Source organism: Bos indicus, chromosome 22 (assembly GCF_029378745.1).
Source record: "Bos indicus isolate NIAB-ARS_2022 breed Sahiwal x Tharparkar chromosome 22, NIAB-ARS_B.indTharparkar_mat_pri_1.0, whole genome shotgun sequence".
NCBI lineage: Eukaryota > Metazoa > Chordata > Mammalia > Artiodactyla > Bovidae > Bos > Bos indicus.
In genome coordinates, this window is record NC_091781.1 from 49,525,251 (window position 1) to 49,546,075 (window position 20,825).

The 20,825-nt window shown below is 39.2% G+C and overlaps 1 protein-coding gene across 12 annotated transcripts in view; it reads right to left on the reverse strand.

Moving 5' to 3' along the window:
* Window positions 1–20,825, reverse strand: part of DOCK3 (dedicator of cytokinesis 3) — a 304,126-nt gene that overhangs the window by 232,716 nt on the left and 50,585 nt on the right. For 11 of the 12 annotated variants that reach the window (XR_011563033.1, XM_070776617.1, XM_070776613.1 and 8 more), the window contains exon 5: window positions 4,981–5,077. Coding sequence is in view for 11 of the 12 variants with exons in the window: in XM_070776617.1 (XP_070632718.1) it covers window positions 4,981–5,077 (97 nt within the window). In the remaining variant the exon portion in view is untranslated. Of the gene's footprint in view, window positions 1–4,980; window positions 5,079–20,825 lie in introns of those variants that run through there. The other variant, XM_070776620.1, reaches the window with a different exon arrangement.

Sequence of the window (20,825 nt, forward strand, 5' to 3'; positions counted from 1 at the left end):
TTTCATTCCAATCCCAAAGAAGGTCAATGCCAAAGAACGTTCAAACTACCACACAATTGTGCTCATTTCACATGCAACCAAAGTTATGCTCAAAATTCTTTAAGCTAGGCCTCAGCAGTACATGAACTGAGAACCTGAAGATGTACAAGCAGGGTTTAGAAAAGATAGAGGAACCAGAGATGAAATTGCCAACATCTGCTGAATCACAGAAAAAGCAAAAGAATTCCAGAAAAACATCTATTCTGCTTCACTGACTACGAGAAAGCCTTTGACTATGTGGATCACAACAAACTGTGGAAAATTCTTTAACAGATGGAAATACCAGACCACCTCATCTGGCTCCTGAGAAAACTGTATGCAGGTCAAGAAGTAACAGTTAGAACCAAACATGGAACAACAGACTGGTTCAGAATTGGAAAAGCAGTACAACAAGGCTGTATACTGTCACTCTGGTTATTTAACTTCTATGCAGAGTACATCATGCAAAACACTGGGCTAGATGAATCACAAGCTGGAATCAAGATTGCTAGGAGAAATACCAATAACCTCAGATATGCAGATGATACCACTCTAATGGCAGAAAGTGAAGAGGAACTAGAGCCTTTTGATAAGGGTGAAAAAGGAGAGTGAAAAAACTGGCTTGAAACTCAACATTCAAAAAACTAAGATCATAGTATCTGGTTCCATCACTTCATGGCAAACGGAAGTGGGGAAAGTGGAAAGCAGTGACAGATTTTATTTTCTTGGGCAAACAGTGACTGCAGCCATGAAATTAAAAGATGCTTGCTCCTTGGAAGAAAACCTATGACAAACCTAGACAGCATATTAAAAGGCAAGCCATCACTTTGCCAACAAAGGTCCATCTAGTCAAAGTTATGGTTTTTCCAGTGGTCATGTATGGATGTGAGAGTTGGACCATAAAGAAGACTGAGAACTGAAGAATTGATGCTTTTGAACTATAGTGCTGGAAAAGGCTCTTGAGATTCCCATGGAATCTAGATCAAGCAAGTAGATCAAATCAGTCAATCCTAAAGGAAATCAGTCCTGAATATTCACTGGAAGGACTGATACTAAAGCTGAAACTCCAATACTTTGGCAATCTGATATGAGGAGTTGAATCACTGGAAAAGACTCTGATGCTGGGAAAGATTGAAGGCAAAAGAAGTAGGGGGTGGGAGAGGATGAGATGGTTGGATAGCATCACTGATTCAATGGACATGAACGTGAGAAAACCCCCGAAGGTAATGAAGGACAGCAAAGCCTGGCATGTTGCAGTCCATGGGGTCACAGAGAGTTGGAGACAATTTATCGACTCAACAACAACAATGGCTAATTATATGGAAAATCTTGTCATGTTCTAATTAGCTCTCCTTATGAAGGAGATGACTTCATCAAGACTTCTCCTTGATGAAGTTTTCTGTCCTTCTCTAACTGAATTGTTAGACATTATTGTTAGAATTACTGTTCAGCTTACAAAGTCCTTTATATATCCTACATACAAGTCTTCTGACAGATATGTGATTTGAAAATATTTTCTTCCAGTCTATGGCTTATCTTTTCATCTTTTAACAGGGTCATTCAAGGGCAAAAATTTTTCACTTTGATGAAATCCAGTTTATCAAATTTTTCTTCTATGAACTATTCTTTCAGTGTCATGCTTAAGAACTCTTCACTTAAACGCAGGTTATAAAGTTTTTCTCCTATATGTTTTCCTAAAACTTTTGGTTTTATATTTTACATTTTGGTCTATCATCCAATGTGAGTTAGTCCGTTGTATAAGGAAGGAGATTTAAGTCAAGGTTTTGGTTTTGTTTTTGTTCTGCCTCTGTATGCCCAACTACTCCACTTATCCATTTGTGACAAGAGCATGTTTCTTTCACTTTTGCACCTTTGCCAAAAATCAGTTGGCCCTTACTTGACTAAACCTACTGATACATCTCAACTCTCTGTCCTGCTCCCTTTATCTATGATCTGTGTCTATCCTTGGCCAGGACCACTCCACCTTGATTACTGTAACTGTAAGTAAGCCTTAAAATCAGGTAACATGATTCCTCTAATTTTATTCTTATTTTGTATTCCCTTAAAAATTTTTAAATCATCTTCTCTAGAAAACACCCTGCTAGGACTTTTCAAGAATTAAATACATAGATCAATCTGTGTTGAACAGACATTTTTAATATGTGAGTCTTCCAATCCATGAACATGTCATGCCTGGCCCTTTACTTAAGTCTTCTTCACTTTTGTTCATTAGCATTTTTGTGGTTTTTAGTACATGGAAATTGTATGTTCTGTTGTATTTATACCAAATGTTTCATTTTTGAGCAATTGTAAATGGTATGTGTTTTAAAATTTGGTTTCCAACTGTTCACTGCCAATATATGGCAATATGATTGTGTGTATGTCTGTGTATGTGACAGAAAGAGAGAGCGAGATTCTGTATTTTGACCTGATATCCTGTAACTGCAAACTTATTTATTTTCAGAACTATCTTTTGTATTCTCTAGTGTTTGTAGATTCCTTGGGATTTGTTATGTAGCCAATCATATTGTTTGCAAATGTGAACAGCTTTATTTCTTCACTCTAACCCATATGTCTCTTCTTTCTTTTTCTTGCCTTAAGTCTTCTAGTACTAAGTTGAACTGACTTGTTGAGAGCAGACATCCTTACCTTATTCCTCAAAGCAGACTTTTATCACTAAGTATGACATTTGCTATATGTTTTTATAAATGCCCTTTATCAGAGTGAGATATCTTATATTCCTAGTTTTCTAAGAGTTTTTAATCACGAAACTGCTGAATTTTCTCAAATGCTTTTAAATCCTTGCTGATGGCTCCAACATCTGTGTCATTTCACAGTTAGCTTCTGCTGATTGTCCCTTCTTACTAGAGTTGCATTTTTCCTGATTTCTTCATATGACAAGTAATTTGGAGCTGTAAGATGGACATTTTAATTAAGTAGGAATTATGACACTCTAATTTCTACTTAAATCTTTTCTTTTAGTCAACCTGTTCACATTGAGAATGTGATCCTAGGCTCACTTTTGCGGTGGTGGGGGTTGTTCAGTTGCTCAGTCGTGTCCAATTCTTTGAAACCCCTTTTGTGGACTTTTGTGCACTGTGATTGAAATGTCAATTTAGTTTATAAAGTCGCTCCAGTACTCCTTGGTTTTCCCTATTTGCATGTTATCTAGATGACAGAACTCCACTTCCCATTATCCTTAGGATGGGCTTGAGTGGGGAGAAGCACTGCCTCATTTCAGCAGGGCAGTCATAGAAAATAGGGTAATAAGCAGGGGAGTGGAGAGTTGTGAAAGTTAAAGTACAACCCACAGCTTGGCTGGGGAGGGTAGCACCTTATTATTGCAGGGGGGGTGGAAATCAAGAGCTCTCACCACAGGCTTCTCTGTGGAGAAATGCTTCTTCCTTTCTCCAGAGCATGGGGGAAAGTTGAGTTTTGCCTCAGAACTCTGCAGGGTAAGGGTACCACCTTGTTAATGTTGTGTAGTTATAAAGGCCAGAGTCTCACCCACAGGCTCTGCTGAAGAGAGTTGCCACCTTGAAACTTCTGGTGGGGTGGAAATTAGTCTTCCCTACAGGTGTTCTTTGGAAGGAATGATACTAAAGCTGAAACTCCAGTACTTTGGCCACCTCATGCAAAGAGCTGACTCACTGGAAAAACTCTGATGCTGGGAGGGATTGGGGGCAGGAGGAAAAGGGGACGACAGAGGATGAGATGGCTGGATGGCATCACTGACTCGATGGACGTGAGTCTGAGTGAACTCCGGGAGTTGGTGATGGACAGGGAGGCCTGACGTGTTGAGATTAATGGGGTCACAAAGAGTCGGACACGACTGGGCAACTGAACTGAACTGAACTGAACTGAACAGGCTCTGCTGAGGAAGGGCACTGCCTCATTACTCGAGCAGAAAAAAGCAGAAGTCAGAGTCTGAGCCACAGGCTGCACTGAAGGGGGACATCTCCCTGTTACTGCAGGTGGGGGAAGGGTGTTTGTGAGACAAAGCTCTGATTGTCAATACCCCTGCTGTAATGCCTGTTGGAATGGGAGGGGGTACAGATTTTATTGTGATATTCTCCTACAGAACAGACAGAATAGGACGTTTCTATCTTGCTGGGCCATCCTTTGGCTAGAGAGAACAGGCTTTCCTTGGTATTATTATTTTGTCTACACTCATTAGCATTTCTAGGTTGTAGTCTTCTCTACAGCCCAGTCCAGGATATATGGAAGGCAAGAAAAAAAGACAACCAGGGCACTCACTCAATCTGTGAATTTCAATGTCCCTAATCATCCACCTTCTGTTTCCTAACTTTCAGAGTGTTCTGATAGGGCATTTTATGGGTTTTGTCCAGAATTTTTATTGTGATTAGTAGGAAGAGTAAAACAGAATGTGTTTACTTCATCTTGTTCAGAACCCAAACCCCGTCACTTATTTTTAGTCTATATTTTTGTGTTCTATCACCCTCTACTCTCTAAGTTTCCAGAGGATACGAACTGAGGTTTTATTTATCTAGTAATTATTGGCCTGGCAAAAAGTATCATATATGACATATCACTTAAGTAGCTGTAAGAAAGTGGTAATACAGCTTCTTGATCTTTACCCACTATTAGGTTCACAATGTATTAGTAACTATGAAGTTTGTTCATTCAATTAATAAAAATCTGTTTTATGAAAGGTTCTGAGGATACAGCAATTGAGTAAGACAGCTAAAATCCTTGATGTGATGGAACTTCATTCTACTGGCTGGAATAGGATGGAGAAAACTGCAGGCATATGAATACTGTATTCTCTTCAGGTTGGACAAAACTCAAGTCTACTATATTCCAATTAATATTAGGAACATACATTTGAAAATCTGCAAATATTCAAAAGTCTATAAATTTGCAATTGGCTAAGTACCATAATTTTTTATCTTGGTACAATGGAACTTTGTTGATTTAGCAAACTAATTACCAACTACTTACCACATAGAGCTGTTTCCACAGACTGGCCCATTCTTGCAGAGTTGCTGTAACCTCAGTCACAATAGAATCTTCAAGTGGAACCACAGTTTCATACTGCCTAGAACCAGAGTCACAACAAACAGCCACATTATCTTTGATAAACTACCAGAATACTGTCTACTGCCCTTTCCAACATGTGTAAATCAAATTTAAATTCATGCAAATATAAAGAGAGGTACATCTAACTGAATACAGACTCTGTTGCAGTAATATGATAATATAAGTGAACTGACTTAATGAAAAAAACATTTAGGTTATAAAAATCCTCAATATTACTTTTAGCAGTACTGTCATTAAAGATAGTTTTTATTTTTTTATTTTAATTTTATTTTATTTTTAAACTTTACAATATTGTATTGGTTTTGCCAAATATCGAAATGAATCCACCACAGGTATACATGTGTTCCCCATCCTGAACCCTCCTCCCTCCTCCCTCCCCATACCATCCCTCTGGGTCATCCCAGTGCACCAGCCCCAAGCATCCAGTATTGTGCATCGAACCTGGACTAGCGACTCGTTCCATATATGATATTATACGTATTTCAATGCCATTCTCCCAAATCATCCCACCCTCTCCCTCTCCCACAGAGTCCAAAAGACTGTTCTATACGTCAGTGTCTCTTCTGCTGTCTCGTACACAGGGTTATTGTTACCATCTTTTTAAATTCCATATATATGCGTTAGTATACTGTATTGGTGTTTTTCTTTCTGGCTTACTTCACTCTGTATAATAGGCTCCAGTTTCATCTACCTCATTAGAACTGATTCAAATGTATTCTTTTTAATGGCTGGGAAGACTACAACACTGCCCAAGACTTGCTTAATTTTTAAAAACTATTTGTGTCCTTTACATGTATCAGTAATGCAAATTAACTCATGCTCTGATGGAAATGGGTTTGGTGGGGGAGACTCAGACACTGTTTTGAAGTTTTATAAGCTCTCCCTTATACTGATAGTATGTTTTCCTAGAAACCTGTCGAGCAGAAGAATCCTAATCCTGGTAACAGAGATGCTGGGTTTCTTTCCAACTGCCTTGTAAGCAACATTCATTATGGCATCAATCCTCGTGCTAATTGCCAAGGATTTATCAGTGAGCAAAAACAGACAGAGCAGTATCTTCAGAGAGCTCTTATTCTGCATAACAAATTAGACAAGTAATCACAACAGACACCGACCATGATGAATCTAAGAAAGAAACCAAATTGCACAATCAGAGATTTTAGCTGGGGGACACAACTTAAAGACAGGATCAGTGAAGCTTTCTCTGAAGAAACAGCAATGCCCCCAAAATGCAAAAAGGTCAGGATCAAAGAGTTTGTTATGAAGGAGAGGTGTGGTGTCACCTGCAGAGGGAACAGTATACATGAAGTCACTGAGATGGATGAGAATTTCACACATCTAAGAACTTAAAGAAGGCTGCACTGACTGAGGCCAGCTCTCATAGGGCCTCTCCAAATGATTCTTAAGATACCAGATCTTAACACAGGGAAAATGAATGAGAAGATCCTGAAAGGCTGTTCAAAGCAGAGGCATGACTTGAAAACATTTTTATAATGTCTGTGCCAATTTTGAGGGTTAATGAAATATTTTCTGGGACGAAAGATTTTATATACTGATACACTGAGGTAGATGAAATCTGTATTCTGATTTGTTAGCCAAAGAGAATATCATCCAGTTGGAAACAGCAAAGGAAAATTAATCTTTAAAAATTAGCATTAAGTATCATTTCTCTACATAGCTAACAAATCCTCATTGTGTTCAAAGGTGACTTAGTGTATTAATATTGAGCATCAATCAATACATATTATTTGATCTATGCTGTAAGGCCTTTTATTTTGTGTGATTTATTCCAGCAGATTTAAAATAATCATCTTAGAATGATGCCAGAGCACTGTCCGTATTCATCAAATTTATACAGTGAATTTTCAGTGCAAGGCTGAGATTCAAACTTGACACTACGGAAATAGAGACATGGGAGATGGGAGCTGTTTTAGCAAGATTAATGCAGAACTGCTGTACAGGATAAACTGGAAGAAAATTTCTGGAATGTTCCATCTACTAGGTCTTCAGCTACCTTAATCATTGACTTTTATGGGAAACTTACATTGTTCCTATTTTAAAGTTCTAAACCTTTGGACTTACCTGAAATTATACAAATCCAAGTCTATACTAACACCAACATATTTTTCCTTGGCTATAATATAAAATCAATATCCTGAAAATCCTTAAAATTCAGATAAAGTGTTATTTAAAAACACACTGTTCCATAGACCAAGTGGAATGTAGTCATAACACTAAGAAAAATAACAAAAAAAGTGAACTAGTAAGTGGATTTCCAAGAAAATTCTGGATTCATGCAGAACAAAGAGTTTGTTAAAAATGAAAATTGGCAGTAAGAAAATACACATATATATGTTAATAATATATATATTAATTCAATGTATAATGCGCAGAAATGTAAGCTGAGAGTGTGAACTTCAGAGTTACATAACTTGGCCTCAATTTGTAGTTTCCCTTCTTCCTTGCCATGCTACTTTGGCAAAGGTACTTGAACTCTCAAAGCCTTGCCCACCTCATCTAAAATAATGGACAATCCCATCTTCTAGTGTGTAATTCCTAAGCATGATATAACAGCTAGAATCAAGATTGCTAGGAGAAATATCAATAACCTCAGATATGCAGATGACACCACCCTTCTGGTAGAAAGCAAAGAGGAACTAAAGAGCCTCTTGATAAAAAGTGAAAGAGGAGAGAGAAAAAGCTGGCTTAAAACTCAACATTCAAAGAACGAGGATCATGACATCCGGTCTCATCACTTCATGGCAAATAGATGGAGAAACAATGGAAACAATGACAGACTTTACTTCCTTGGGCTCCAAAATCACTGAAGCCATGAAATTAACAGATGCTTGCTCCTTGGAAGAAAAGCTATGACCAACCAAGACAGCATATTAGAAAGCAGAGATATTACTTTCCTGACAAAGGTCTGTCTAGTCAAAGCTATGGTTTTTCCAGTTGTCATGTGTGGATGTGAGAGTTGGACTATAAAGAAAGCTGAGTGCCGAAGAACTGATGCTTTTGAATTGTGGTGCTGGAGAAGACTCTCGAGAGTCCCTTGCACTGCAAGGAGATCAAACCAGTCAATCCTAAAGGAAACCAGTCCTGAATATTCATTGAAAGGACTGATGTTGAAGCTGAAACTCCAATACTTTGGCCACCTGATGCGAAGAGCTAACTCACTGGAAAAGACCCTGATGCTGGGAAAGACTGAAGGCAGGAGGAGAAGGGGACAACAGAGGATGAAATGGTTGGATGGCATCACTGACTTGATGGACATGAGTCTGAGCAAGTTCTGGGAGCTGATGATGGACACGCAAGCCTGGCATGCTGCAGTCCATGAGATCGCAAAGAGTTGGACATGACTGAGCAACTGAACTAAACAGTCATCAAGACAGTATGGTACTGGCACAAACACAGAAATATAGACCAATGGAACAAGACAGAGAACCCAGAGGTAAACCCATGTACTTACGGGTACCTTATTTTTGACAAAGAAGGCCAGAATATACAATGGGGCAAAGATAGCCTCTTCAGTAAGTGGTGCTGAGAAAATCAGACAGTTACGTGTAAAAGAATGAAATTAGAACACTACCTAACGCCACACACAAAGATAAACTTTAAATGGATTAAAGACCTATGTGTAAGACCAGAAACTATTAAACTCTTGGAGGAAAACATACGCAGAATACTTGACATAAATCAAAGCAAGATCTTCTATGACCCATCTCCTAGAGTAATGGAAATAAAAAGAAAAATAAACAAGTGGGACCTAATTAAACTTAAAAGCTTTTGCACAGCAAAGGAAACTACAAACAAGGTGAAAAGACAACCCTCAGAATGGAAGAAAATAATAGCAAATGAAACAACTGATTTAAATTTCAAATTCAGACTTAAATTGAAGAAAGTGGGGAAAACCACTAGACCACTCAGGTATGACCTAAATCAAATCCCTTATGATTATACAGTGGAAGTGAGAAATAGATTTAAGGGACTAGATCTGACAGACAGATTGCCTGATGAACTACGGAGGGAAGTTCGTGACATTGTACAGGAGACAGGGATCAAGACCATCCCCATGGAAAAGAAATGCAAAAAGGCAAAATGGCTATCTGCAGAGGCCTCATAAATAGCTGTAAAAAGAAGAGAAGCAAAAAGCAAAGGAGAAAAGGAAAGATATAAGCATCTGAATGCAGAGTTCCAAAGAATAGCAAGAAGCGATAAGAAAGGCTTCCTCAGCAATCAATGCAAAGAAATTGAGGAAAACAATAGAATGGGAAACACTAGAGATCTCTTCAAGAAAATTAGAGATACCAAGGGAACATTTCATGCAAAGATGGGCTTGATAAAGGACAGAAATGGTATGGATCTAACAGAAGCGGAAGATATTAAGAAGAGATGGCAAGAATACACAGATCAGATCAGATCGGTCGCTCAGTCGTGTCCGACTCTTTGCGACCCCATGAATCGCAGCACGCCAGGCCTCCCTGTCCATCACCAACTCCCAGAGTTCACTCAGACTCACGAATACACAGAAGAACTGTACAAAAAAGATCTTCATGACCCAGATAAATCACAATGGTGTGATCACTCACCTAGAGCCAGACATCCTGGAATGGGAAGTCAAGTGGGCCTTAGAAAGCATCACTACGAACAAAGCTAGTGGAGGTGATGGAATCCCAGATCCTGAATTTGGATTTCAAATCCTGAAAGATGATGCTGTGAAAGTGCTGTACTCAATAGGCCAGCAAAGTTGGAAAACTCAGCAGTGGTCACAGGACTGGAAAAGGTCAGTTTTCATTCCAATCCCAAATAAAGGCAATGCCAAAGAATGCTCAAACTACCACACAATTGCACTCATCTCACACGCTAGTGAAGTAATGCTCAAAATTCTCCAAACCAGGCTTCAGCAATACGTGAACTGTGAACTTCCAGATGTTCAAGCTGGATTAGAAAAGGCAGAGGAACCAGAGATCAAATTGCCAACATCCGCTGGATCATCGAAAAAGCAAGAGAGCTCCAGAAAAACATCTACTTCTGCTTTATTGACTATACCAAAGCCTTTGACTGTGTGGATCACAATAAACTGGGGAAAATTCTGAAAGAGATGGGAATACAAGACCACCTGACCTGCCTCTTGAGAAACCTGTAAGCGGGTCAGGAAGCAACAGTTAGAACTGGACATGGAACAACAGACTGGTTCCAAATAGGAAAAGGAGTACATCAAGGCTGTATATTGTCACCATGCTTATTTAACTTATATACAGAGTACATCATGAGAAACACTGGACTGGAAGAAGCACAAGCTGGAATCAAGATTGCTGGGAGAAGTATCAATAACCTCAGATACACAGATGACACCACCCTTAGGGCAAAAAGTGAAGAAGAACTAAAGAGCCTCTTGATGAAAGTGAAAGAGGAGAGTGAAAAAGCTGGCTTAAAACCCAACATAAAACTTAAACTCAGAAAACTAAGATCATGGCATCCAGTCCCATCACTTTATGGCAAATAGATGGGGAAACAGTGGAAACAGTGGCTGACTTTATTTTGGGGGGCTCCAAAATCACTGCAGATGGTGACTGAAGCCATGAAATTGAAAGACGCTTACTCCTTGGAAGGACAGTTATGACCAACCTATATAGCATATTAAAAAGCAGAGACAGTATTTTGTCCTCAAATGTCTGTCTAGTCAAGGCTATGGTTTTTCCAGTAGTCATGTATGGATGTGAGAATTGAACTATAAAGAAAGCTGAGCACCAAAGAACTGATGCTTTTCAATTGTGGTGTTGGAGAAGACTCTTGAGAGTCCCTTGGACTGCAAGGAGATCCAACCAGTCCATCCTAAAGGAGATCAGTCCTGGGTGTTCATTGGAAGGACTGATGTTCACGCTGAAACTCCAATACTTTGGCCACCTGATTCCAAGAGCTGACTCATTTGAAAAGACCCTGATGCTGCAAAAGATTGAGGGCAGGAGGAGAAGGGGACGACAGAGGATTAGATGGTTGGACGGCCTCATTGACTCAATGGACATGGGTTTGGGTGAACTCTGGGAGTTGGTGATGGACAGAGAGGCCTGGTGTGGTTCATGGGAACACAAAGAGTCAGACACGACTGAGCGACTGAACTGAATTGAACTGAAACAATTGACAAAGAATTAATTTCGAAAATATACAAGCAGCTCATACAACTCAATACCAGAAAAGCAAATAACCCAAGCAAAATGTAGAAAAGGGACCCAAAGAGACATTTCTCCAAAGACATAAAGATGGCTAACAAGCACATGAGAAGATGCTCAACATCACTCACTATTAGAGAAATGCAAATCAAAACTACAATGAGATACAACCTCACACCAGTCAGAATGGCCATCACCAAAAAGTCTACAAACAATAAATGCTGGAGAGGGTGTGGAGAAAAGGGAACACTCTTGTCTTGCTGGTGAGAATGCAAACTGATAAAGCCACAACAGAAGACATTATGGAGATTCCTTAAAAAGCTAGCAATAAAACCACCATATGACCCAGCAATCCCACTCCTAGGCATATACCCTGAGGAAACCAAAACTGAAAAAGACACATGTACTCCAATGTTCACTGCAGCACTACTTACAATAGCTAGATCATGGAGGCAACCTAGATGTCCATCAACAGATGAATGGATAAAGAAGCTGTGGTACATATATATAATGGAATACTATTCAGCCTTAAAAAGGAATGCATTTGAATCCATTCTAATGAGGTAGACGAACCTAGAGTTCAAACCTACAGAGTGAAGCAAGTCAGAAAGAGAAATATAAATATAGCATACTGATGCATATATACAGAATCTAAAAAGATGGCACTGATTAATTTATTTTTAGGGCAGCAATGGAGAAACAAACATAGAGATCAGATATATGGACATGGGGGGAGGAGAGGAGGGAGAAGGGGAGATGTATGGAGGGTGTAACGTAGAAATTTACAATACCATATGTAAAACAGATAGCCAATGGGAATTTGCTGTGTGACTCAGGGAACTCAAACAGGGGCTCTGTAACAGGTTGAAGAGTGGGATGGGGAGGGAGATGGGAGGGAGGCCCAGGAGGGAGAGGACTTGGGTGTACCTATGGCTGATTCTTGTTGATGTATGACAGAAAACCACAAAATTCTGTAAAGCAGTTATCCTTCAATTAAAAAATTAAAAAACAAAACAAAACATGGTTTTAGCAACCTCTAGGGCTAAACAGATTGGAGCTTAAACCCCTCCTTCCCTCAGCCTGAGGTCAGGATCTGCCAAAAGCCCAAGGTCACTCTGGGGAAGGAGACCTAACATGATACTGTACACGGGGGCCTTGGAAGCAGATAGAGGCAATGATGCATACACTAGACAGATGTGTTCAGAGGAAGAAAAGGAAGGGAAAACAACATCTCCCACTTCTGAAACCCAAAATTCTAAGATATGTAAAGACGTCCATAAAAAAAAAAGATGTCCAAAGGCTTAAAAATAAAACAAAAATTCTTCTCAGGATTTTATAAATCTGATAAACGTTTTAAAATATTTACAATGCTTAGTGACATGAGTAACTTCCATTAAAAAAAAAGAAAAATATGAAATAAAAGCAAACATAAATAAACCAAGAGTCAACAAATATGCAAAAGAACCAAGCAAGAATTCTGCAAATGAAAAACAGTCAAAATATCCATCTATGGCCAAGTGGAATACTGAAATTATACATAGATAATGGAATACTATTCAATCTTTAAAAGGAATGAAATTTTCATGCTACCACATGGATGAGGTTTGAAAACACTAAGCCAAGTGAAATAAAACAGACACAAAAGAACAAATATTGAATGATTCCACTTATATACAGACAGATAGCAAAAGAAAGGTTACCAGGGGCTGAGGGAAAGGAGGAATAGAGAGTTACTGTTTAAAGGGTACAGAGTTTCTGTTTGGGGTGAGGGAAAAGTTCTGGAGTTGAATACTGATGAAGGTTTGGACAGCACTCTGAATGTACTTAATGCCATCAGACTGTACACTTTAAAATGGTCAAAATGCTAAATTTTACACACAGTTTACCACGATTTTTTTAAATGATAAAAAGTACCAGAAGTGGGGGGGGTGGGGAACCTCAACACAAAGGATACATGCCAGTTAGAAGTCAAAAGTAAGTCAGAAGCAAGATGTATATGAGTACTTAAGAGATATGGGGATGAGGCAGAAGAACTCCAACATACTCCTAACATAAATCCCAGAAGAAAAGAGTGGTAATGTTAGAGAAAATTGGGATTTTCTTTTCCTTAGCTGTCCTGCATTGTAACTCCCCTTCTATGCCAGAGAAAAACCCTAACATAGAGACAGAGCTGCCTTCCAGTATACAAGTGGAAAACGATGGACACTTGATTGCTCAGACTCCTTATGACTATAGGACAGGCTCAGGGCCTGAGCTCCATCCACCCCAGACTTAGAAAAGAAAACCAATTATCCAAAGCAGCAGAGACTACAAAGAAATCAACTTGTTGGCATGTACATTCAGTTTCCAGAGGCAGACATTTCTACAGGAGCATCCAGTTTTGAGTTGGTAAGGCAAGGGCAAGAGGCAGAATTAATTAAATACAGAAGATTTGAGAAAAGACCTGAAGAAAGTAACAAGGTTAACCAGGCACAGTGTTCAAGCACAGGAAACATCATGAGCAAAAACCTTAAGGCAGGAACATATCTGACACGTTTGAATAAAAGGAAAGAAGCCAAAATAACTGAAGTCAACTGAGAAAAAGGGATAGCAGAGGAGGGCACAGGGGTGACAAGAAGCCACATCATAAAACTTTGTAAGGCTTTGTAAGAACTCTGGTTTTTGCTTTGAGTGAGATGGGAGTCATTGAAAGGTTTTAAGCACAGGAGTAGCATGATCTAACTTATATTTTTAAAAACTGCTTTGGCAGCTGTATTGAGAATAAACTGTAGGAGGCCATGAATACAAGTGGGGAGAGCAGTTAGAAGGCACTGCAGTAACACAGGCAGGAAAGCGTAATCACAGAAAGTCCCCACTTTTCCTACCATGTCAAGCTGCGACAAGTTAGGACATAGCTTGCTTTTTTCTAAGCTGTCTAATGCTTTATAAAGCACAATTCTATTCCATGGTCCTTGAGATGATCACATCCTTTGTACTATTCCTGGACAACTGACTCTCAATAACTCTCCCCATATTTCTTTGAAAGTGAAAATGTTAGTCGCTCAGTCGTGTCTGACTCTTTGCAACCCCATGGACTGTAGCCCACCAGGCTTCTCTGTCCACAGGATTCTCCTGGTAAGGATACTGAAGTGGGTTCCCATGCCCTTCCTCAGGGGATCTTCCTGACCCAGGGACTGAACCTGGGTCTTCCACACTGCAAGCAGATTTTTTACCATTTGAGCTGGATGCCATCACAGATTCCCTTCCTATTCTTTCTCTCATCTATCTACCTCAAGGCCACAGATCCCCAACCATATGTGGTAATGGTAATTTAATAACATGGTTCCCAGAACACATAAAACAGAAATCTATATGATTATAAGCAAAGTCTAACACTGTCTTCTAGCTCTGTCCTAGGGGGAAAGTCTGAAGCTAGGTTGAGAGAAGTTTGATAAATAGACCAACAATGAGGTCATGTCTGACTCTTTGTTACCCCATGGACTGCAGTTCACCAGGCTCCTTTCTCCATGGAGTTCTCCAGGCAAGAATACTGGAATGGGTTGCCATTCCCTTCTCCAGGGGATCTTCCTGACTCAGGGATCGAACACAGGTCTCCTGCACAGCAGGCAAATTCTTTACCATCTGAGCTACAAGGGAAGCTCCAATGAGGTCAAGAGAAAATTAAAAAAAAAAAAAGTACCAAAAGATAACTTGGCCTGCATGATCAAAAACCAAGAGACTTTCTGGGTACTGCTGACCTACTGTTTCTCCTTTAAACTGTATTCCAAACTAAGAGTTTTGTATGCTAGCACATAAAAGGAATGAATGGATAGATGAGACAATTTGATATATTCCATAATATCTATGGAAATACTGACAGATTTTATTTTCTTGGGCTCCAAAATCACAGTGACTGCAGTCATGAAATTAAAAGATGCCTTGCTCCTTGGAAGGAAACCTATGACAAACCTATACAGTGTATTTTTTAATATGCTTTTTAGCAGAGACATCACTTTGCTGATAAAGGTCCATACAGTCAAAGCTATGGTTTTTCCAGGAGTAATGTACAGATGTGAGAGTTGGACCATAAAAAAGGCTGAGTGCTGAAGAATTGATTCTTTTGAACTGTGGTCTGGAGAAGACTCTTGAGAGTCCCTTGGACTGCAAGGAGATCAAATAAGTCAATCCTAAAGGAAACTAACCCTGAATATTCATTGGAAGGACTGATGCTGAAGCTGAAGCTCCAATACTTTGGCTGCCTGATACAAAGTGCCGACTCACTAGAAAAGACCCTGATGCTGGGAAAGATTAAGGGTAGGAGGAGAATGGGGCAACAGAGAATGAGACGGTTGGATGGCATCATTGACACAATGAATGTGAATCTGGGCAAACTCCGATTTACAGTGGAGGACAGGGAAGCCTGGCCTGCTGCAGTCCATGGTGTCACAAAGAGTCAGACACAGCTTAGCAACTGAACAACAACATAATATAGAATCGGAAGGATCATCTCTAGTCAGGCAATCAGGGCTACCAAAAGCTGAATGTTTACTGATGCTCTGTGTAAGAGTTCAGAGCAGTTTTCTCTTTCATCTTCAGTGCTCAAATAGCCAAAAAACAAACTCTAGTTTTGATCCTGATCATTTCTGAATTACAACGTCAGTTGGATTTATGGCCTTTTATCTATATTAAGACAAAAAAGCAGGTTACTGACTTGGACAAAAATGGTAGAGATAGTAGAGACACTGGATAACACAAAAGACCCTAAGTTTTGCTCCTACTAAACCTCCTTTTGCAGCAGAAAAAGGCCTTTCTTCTCTACTGAGATGAGAGTGTTCTTACCTAGCTTGAAGACTTTCAGACTGGCTCACTCAAATGAGAAATCTTGCAGAGCAAGCCCATTTACAAAAATGTCTTATACCAACTATCCCCAATGTCCCATGAATTCGATCTACTTCCTTTCCTAGCCATTCCAAGATGAATGTGGTGTAAGGTCCAGGAGCTGCTCTTGAGATCAGCTCCATGGAGTTTTACTCAAGACTGATTAGGTACTGAACCAAGCAGGACCCTCTAGGGCCTTCCCAAAACAGAATGCTGCCCCAAACTCCACAATGTCCTCTGCCTGACTCTTGTCTGTAGACAAGAGTCCTTTAGCCTCCTAAGTCCTGCTGAATTCCAAAGAGTAAATTTAATCAGACAAGTGAGAAAATACAGAAATAAAGGAAAACAGTCAAGCAAGACAAGTTAGTAATAGTTAAGCCATTAAAACAAACTCAAGGACCTTTAGTTCCTCCTCAAGCACTGTAGATAATAATATGAGCCATATCCTTTGTTGAAGAGACTGAAACCCCTACCAGATGGAAGAAATTAACCTCATGCTGCTCATAAGCAGGCAGACTCCAGACAGGTTGAAACCAGAAGGTTGATGATGTTGACTCCTGATTATCTCACCAACAACCATTCGGGGGACTATCCATGAACCAATCACACCTGACAACCCCCTTCCCTCACCCTGTCTAAAAACCCTTCTCTGAAAGCCTTCCGGTAGTTCAGCCCTTTTAGGCACTTGCTACCTGGACCTTTTGCTTGGTGCCCTATGATAAATGCTGCATTTCCTTCACCACAATCTGGTGTTAGTAGATTGGCTTTACTGCACATGGGCAGACCAAGGTTTAGTTCAGTAACGGTACCATAACTGTGGAATCAGAACTGGCCAGTAGCAGTGGTTAACCCTGAGACTTCAATATGGTACCATACACCAAGTGGATTAGCCAACACCGTTAGGCAGGTTCCTTACAGTGGACTCCACTGATCATCACATACTTAACAAAACTGCACTCAATGTTTGCTAGCCATAGATAAGCCTTACGGCTATAAAAGATTCCAAGCTGCTGTTATCCTGAGGTGCTCTCTGAATCAGAGACTTACCATCTTGCAAATGAGTAATATGATCTAGACACAAGTTCCCTCTCTGGTACTCCTCTCCCAGAAGAGTTCAAGTATACTTTTCCCCTCCTGGTTGTGGCCTGGCACGGCTGTCTCTGAAACGTCTCCTGCTGTGATGGAATTTCCTTTACAACCTGTCAGTGCTCTGCCTAAATAAAGCCCATTATGTGCTGCTACCATCTCATGGTCATGTCTTTTTTCTTTATCAGCCCTAAAACCCTCTAATTTACTACAAATGTATAAGTTTTTCAGTGAAACTTTATAAAAAGCAGCAACAATACTTGAATCATTTTACAAATGAGAAAATCCAGGTATCAAGAAACACTTAGGAAGATAACAGAAAAATTAAAATTTTTAAAGTTCCCACAAGAACATTTTCACAGATAAGATTATTCAAACAATTTCACTTCCTTGTCAACCAAATGAAACAAGTACTTCAGTAAAAATGGCACAAATTTCTCAAGAAGCAGATGATATACCCTATAAAGCACTGAAAGTACAGTTATACCCCTCACAAGTATGGCAGGAGGCAATGAAGAAGGCACATGACAGAAACACAGTGCAGAGGAGGAGCCAAGATGGCGGAGGAGTAGGACGGGGAGAACACTTTCTCCCCCACAAATTCATCAAAAGAGCATTTAAACGTCGAGTAAATTCCACAAAACAACTTCTGAATGCCAGCAGAGGACATCAGGCACCCAGAAAAGCAACCCAACTCTTCGAAAGGAGAGAGAAGAAATACAGCTCCACCCACCAGAACACTGACACAAGCTTCCCTAACCAGGAAACCTTGACAAGCCACCTGTACAAACCCACACACAGTGAGGAAACGCCACAATAAAGAGAACTCCACAAACTGCCAGAATACAGAAAGGACACCCCAAACTCAGCAATTTAAACAAGATGAAGAGACAGAGGAATACTCAGCAGATAAAGGAACAGGATAAATGCCCACCAAACCAAACAAAAGAGGAAGAGATAGGGAATATACCTGATAAAGAATTCCAAATAATGATAGTGAAATTGATCCAAAATCTTGAAATTAAAATGGAATCACAGATAAATAGCCTGGAGACAAGGATTGAGAAGATGCAAGAAAGGTTTAACAAGGACCTAGAAGAAATAAAAAAGAGTCAATATATAATGAATAATGCAATAAATGACATTAAAAACACTCTGGAGGCAACAAATAGTAGAATAACAGAGGCAGAAGATAGGATTAGTGAATTAGAAGATAGAATGGTAGAAATAAATGAATCAGAGAGGATAAAAGAAAAACAAATTAAAAGAAATGAGGACAATCTCAGAGACCTCCAGGACAATATTAAACGCTACAACATTCGAATCATAGGGGTTCCAGAAGAAGAAGACAAAAAGAAAGACCATGAGAAAATACTTGAGGAGATAATAGTTGAAAACTTCCCTAAAATGGGGAAGGAAATAACCACCCAAGTCCAAGAAACCCAGAGAGTCCCAAACAGGATAAACCCAAGAAGAAACACCCCAAGACACATTTTAATCAAATTAACAAAGATCAAACACAAAGAACAAATACTAAAAGCAGCAAGGGAAAAACAACAAATAACACACAAGGGAATTCCCATAAGGATAACAGCTGATCTTTCAATAGAAACTCTTCAAGCCAGGAGGGAATGGCAAGACATACTTAAAATGATGAAAGAAAATAACCTACAGCCCAGATTATTGTACCCAGCAAGGATCTCATTCAAGTATGAAGGAGAAATCAAAAGCTTTTCAGACAAGCAAAAGCTGAGAGAATTCTGCACCACCAAACCAGCTCTCCAACAAATACTAAAGGATATTCTCTAGACAGGAAACACAAAAACAGTGTATAAACTCGAACCCAAAACAATAAAGTAAATGGCAACAGGATCATACTTATCAGTAATTACCTTAAACGTAAATGGGTTGAATGCCCCAACCAAAAGACAAAGACTGGCTGAATGGATACAAAAACAAGACCCCTACATATGCTGTCTACAAGAGACCCACCTCAAAACAGGGGACACATACAGACTGAAAGTGAAGGGCTGGAAAAAGATTTTCCATGCAAATAGGGACCAAAAGAAAGCAGGAGTAGCAATACTCATATCAGATAAAATAGACTTTAAAACAAAGGCTGTGAAAAGAGACAAAGAAGGTCACTACATAATGATCAAAGGATCAATCCAAGAAGAAGATATAACAATTATAAATATATATGCACCCAACACGGGAGCACCACAGTATGTAAGACAAATGCTAACAAGGATGAAAGGAGAAATTAACAATAACACAATAATAGTGGGAGACTTTAATACCCCACTTACACCTATGGATAGATCAACTAAACAGAAAATTAACAAGGAAACACAAACTTTAAACGATACAATAGACCAGTTAGACCTAATTGATATCTATAGGACATTTCATCCCAAAACAATGAATTTCACCTTTTTCTCAAGCGCACATGGAACCTTCTCCAGGATAGATCACATCCTGGGTCATAAAGCTAGCCTTGGTAAATTCAAAAAAATAGAAATCATTCCAAGCATTTTTTCTGACCACAATGCAGTAAGATTAGATCTCAATTACAGGACAAAAACTATTAAAAATTCCAACATATGGAGGCTGAACAACATGCTGCTGAATAACCAACAAATCACAGAAGAAATCAAAAAAGAAATCAAAATTTGCAAAGAAACGAATGAAAATGAAAATACAACAACCCAAAACCTGTGGGACACGGTAAAAGCAGTCCTAAGGGGAAAGTTCATAGCAATACAGGCACACCTCAAGAAACGAGAAAAAAGTCAAATAAATAACCTAACTCTACACCTAAAGCAACAGAAAAGGAAGAAATGAAGAACCCCAGGGTTAGTAGAAGGAAAGAAATCTTAAAAATTAGAGCAGAAATAAATGCAAAAGAAACAAAAGAGACCATAGCAAAAATCAACAAAACCAAAAGCTGGTTCTTTGAAAGGATAAATAAAATTGACAAACCATTAGCCAGACTCATCAAGACACAAAGGGAGAAAAATCAAATCAACAATATTAGAAACGAAAATGGAGAGATCACAACAGACAATACAGAAATACAAAGGATCATAAGAGACTACTATCAACAATTATATGCCAATAAAATGGACAACGTGGAAGAAATGGACAAATTCTTAGAAAAGTACAACTTTCCAAAACTCGACTAGGAAGAAATAGAAAATCTTAACAGACCCATCACAAGCATGGAAATTGAAACTGCAATCAAAAATTTTCCAGCAAACAAAAGCCCCGGTCCAGACGGCTTCACAGCTGAATTCTACCAAAAATTTAGAGAAGAGCTAACACCTATCCTGCTCAAACTCTTTCAAAAAATTGCAGAGGAAGGTAAACTTCCAAACTCATTCTATGAGGCCACCATCACCCTAATACCAAAACCTGACAAAGATCCCACAAAAAAAGAAAACTACAGGCCAACATCACTGATGAACATAGATGCAAAAATCCTTAACAAAATTCTAGCAATCAGAATCCAACAACACATTAAAAAGATCATACACCATGATCAAGTGGGCTTTATCCCAGGGATGCAAGGATTCTTCAATATCCGCAAATCAATCAATGTAATACACCACATTAACAAATTGAAAAATA